The sequence below is a fragment of the Nannospalax galili genome, unplaced genomic scaffold, assembly GCF_000622305.1.
Source record: "Nannospalax galili isolate Female #2095 unplaced genomic scaffold, S.galili_v1.0 scaffold147, whole genome shotgun sequence".
Classification (NCBI taxonomy): domain Eukaryota; kingdom Metazoa; phylum Chordata; class Mammalia; order Rodentia; family Spalacidae; genus Nannospalax; species Nannospalax galili.
The window spans coordinates 572331-575049 of record NW_008355800.1 but is presented as its reverse complement, the minus strand read 5'-3'; the positions used below and the strand labels follow the sequence as shown (position 1 = coordinate 575049).

Sequence of the window (2719 nt, the reverse complement as noted above, 5' to 3'; positions counted from 1 at the left end):
GATATTCTGTTTCAAAGCCTTGAAAACTTTTAAATCTGCTTGTCTGCAGCAAGGCCCTACAGCTTCCTTTACTCGAGCTGTGTTAGATTCCCTGCCTACTGAGCAGTTGCCTCCTAATGATTAAAAAGCACTGGCAAAAAATTGTCCACAGAAGACTATTTCATATGGAGGTCACATTTTAGCAAATTCTGTCTGGCTACTGCTGACCTAAATAAGAGTCTCCATATTCCAATTACGTTTGATATGCTTGCAGGAGAAGGCCAATATAAGGAAACAGCACAACAATTAAATTTCCCAAATGCCGTATACGCTCAAGCTAATGTTGCAGCGAAAAAAGCCTGGAATGAACTGCCTCCTACAGGAGGGCACACTGAGGAACACACTAAGATCAAACAGGGCCCTAATGAGGCCTATCAAGACTTTGTGTCTAGGCTGTTTGTTGGCTGTCAGGCTAATACTCGGCTTGTGAAATGCTTAGCGCACAAAAACGCAAATGCTACCTGTCAGGCAGTTCTGAAAGCATATAGAAAAAAGATCTTTGTCAGATTATATTAGATATTGTTCTAACATTGGCTCAGCTCATGACATTTGTCACTGCTGCCAGTGTGCCAAACCCTATGGTCTTCCTTCACAGAAAAAGTAAATGTCTCCAGTTTCGCCAGAACAATCTTCCTGATACCTTCTTTTAACATGTACGTTTCTTTCCAGTTTAGTATGTTGTCTATAAGAATTTAGTTATGTCTTTTCTAGGTTTCCTCTTTGGTGAACATGTTATCTCTCACTACAGTCATTACTTTCAGCACTCGTTACGCTGTATAGCTAAACAACTGGTTCTGGGAATACCACTCGCTCCTGGATGAATGTCCCATAGAATATACAACACATTTACGCTTAATTTTCAGTCATTTCTGTTAATGCTTGTTTTCAGCTGACCATGCCATGTTTGTTTCCCATTACCTTGAGAACCTGCAGTTGTCACGGAACCGCCTAAGATACGCGCTGTCTCCCTGGCAACGAGATCGCAACTGTGTTTGTTGTCTGTTACTTTGGTTACTAAGGTTATATAGTATTCTTCTTTCATGTATGGGTATCATCGTTTGGCTTCCACTCCTGCTGAGTTTACTTCATACCTTGGTGTATGCCTTCACAGTCCTATTTCCTTTACAGCTTATGACTTCACTTCAACAATTGTTTCTTGCAGCTTCACCTTCACTACATTGTTTTTAGGACTACTATCAGGTATAGCTTATCTAGCATCTGAAGACTAATATTTCCATTGTCTCTAGTCATGTCTTCCTCCCATAGGAACCTTCTGTTTGTCATCATCTTTCGTTTATGCAGTTGGATTTCTGTTATTGAAGCTGAGACCACTTATTGGGCTCATGTGCCTAATCCTCCTCTTCTTCATCCTTACACTTGGAAGGAGCCCACTGTCGTGGTTCCTACTTTTCCTATGAATGTTTTGTCACCTCCTTATGGAACAGGTCAGCCAGAGTTTCCTGATGAAGAAGGGACACTTTAATTATACTCAATTTGTTACAGCTGATATCATCTGCTTCAGAGTTCCTCCTTGTTATCCTATAAGACAGCAAGATTGGGTTGCTCCGGGAGGTTTATGGGATCCAACTCAGTCCCACATGGTACGAGTTACTGCCCAATCCATAGGTACACCATGGTCAGAGTATGAGACTACAGCTTCCCCAGATCTTCCAGAATGTGAGGCTTCTTATGACCAGATTTTTATTTTAACAGACAGGCTTTAATATGGCAGGACTGTAAAGGCAAAATGGGTAAAGTGTTTAGATCCTGGAATAATACTTGGCTTGATTGGGGCCCTTTAGGCACTTGGTTGGAAGATTGTACAAATGCTAAAGATTTTATCTCTGAGTGTGATCTGTCTAAGGTAGTTCCTATGAAAGATACATTTGACACCACTAAGGACATTATGTGGGTAGACGCAGGAACAGCTAATCCTCGACCTCAGCTCCGGACAGGTCATACTTTATATCCTCCTCAAGTTCATGTTTGGAAGTTGCTTGCTGCTCTCAAACCAGTGACCTTCTTTGACGGCAGTGTTGGCATGGCTTCTAAGAAGGTATATTATACCATTGGTAAAGTGAAAAGTCAAGCTGTTACAGCTTGTGTGCACTTTCCTCTAGTAATCTTAATTGGACATGTGGTCATTCAGGACATGAACTTAACTTGCCAAAATTGTCATTTGTATACATGTCTTAACAACTCTATAGCCTTTGATCCAGCTTTTGACTCTGTTATGATTTTGACTCAAAGGAACTCTTTATGGATTCCTGTAAAAATACATCGTTCCGAAACAAGCAGTCCTGCTCCAAGTTCACTTCTACAAAAAGGTTGCTACGGCGTAGTAAATGTATGATTGGTCTGATTATTGCTGCTATTTTAGGTCTTATTGCCTTGGCCGCTACCTGAAACTACTGCTGGTGTGGCACTGCAGAAATCTGCGCAATCGGAGACTTTTGTTGAACATTGGCATGACAACTCCCATAAGCTTTGGACACAGCAGGCTCAGGTGAATGCTCACTTACAAGATGAAATCGTGGCTTTACAAAGCGGATTTCATTGGTTAGGTAGTAAACTCTTGGAATTGCAAAAAACTACAATATGTGATTGGAATTCTACTCAGATTTGCATCACTCCTTATAAATTTAATGCTTCTCTTTATGAATGGCACAATTTGGAGCTA

General features: G+C 40.9%; 1 protein-coding gene across 1 annotated transcript; it reads left to right on the top strand.

Annotated features, from left to right (window-relative positions):
• Window positions 1-1750: 1750 nt before the first annotated feature.
• LOC108491790 (endogenous retrovirus group K member 18 Env polyprotein) lies at window positions 1751-2351 on the top strand (the record flags this gene model as incomplete). Its single annotated transcript, XM_017803359.1, is given in 1 exon segment — window positions 1751-2351. A coding segment is annotated over 1 exon segment (565 nt), but the record flags the coding sequence as incomplete, so codon positions are not given.
• Window positions 2352-2719: the final 368 nt, after the last annotated feature.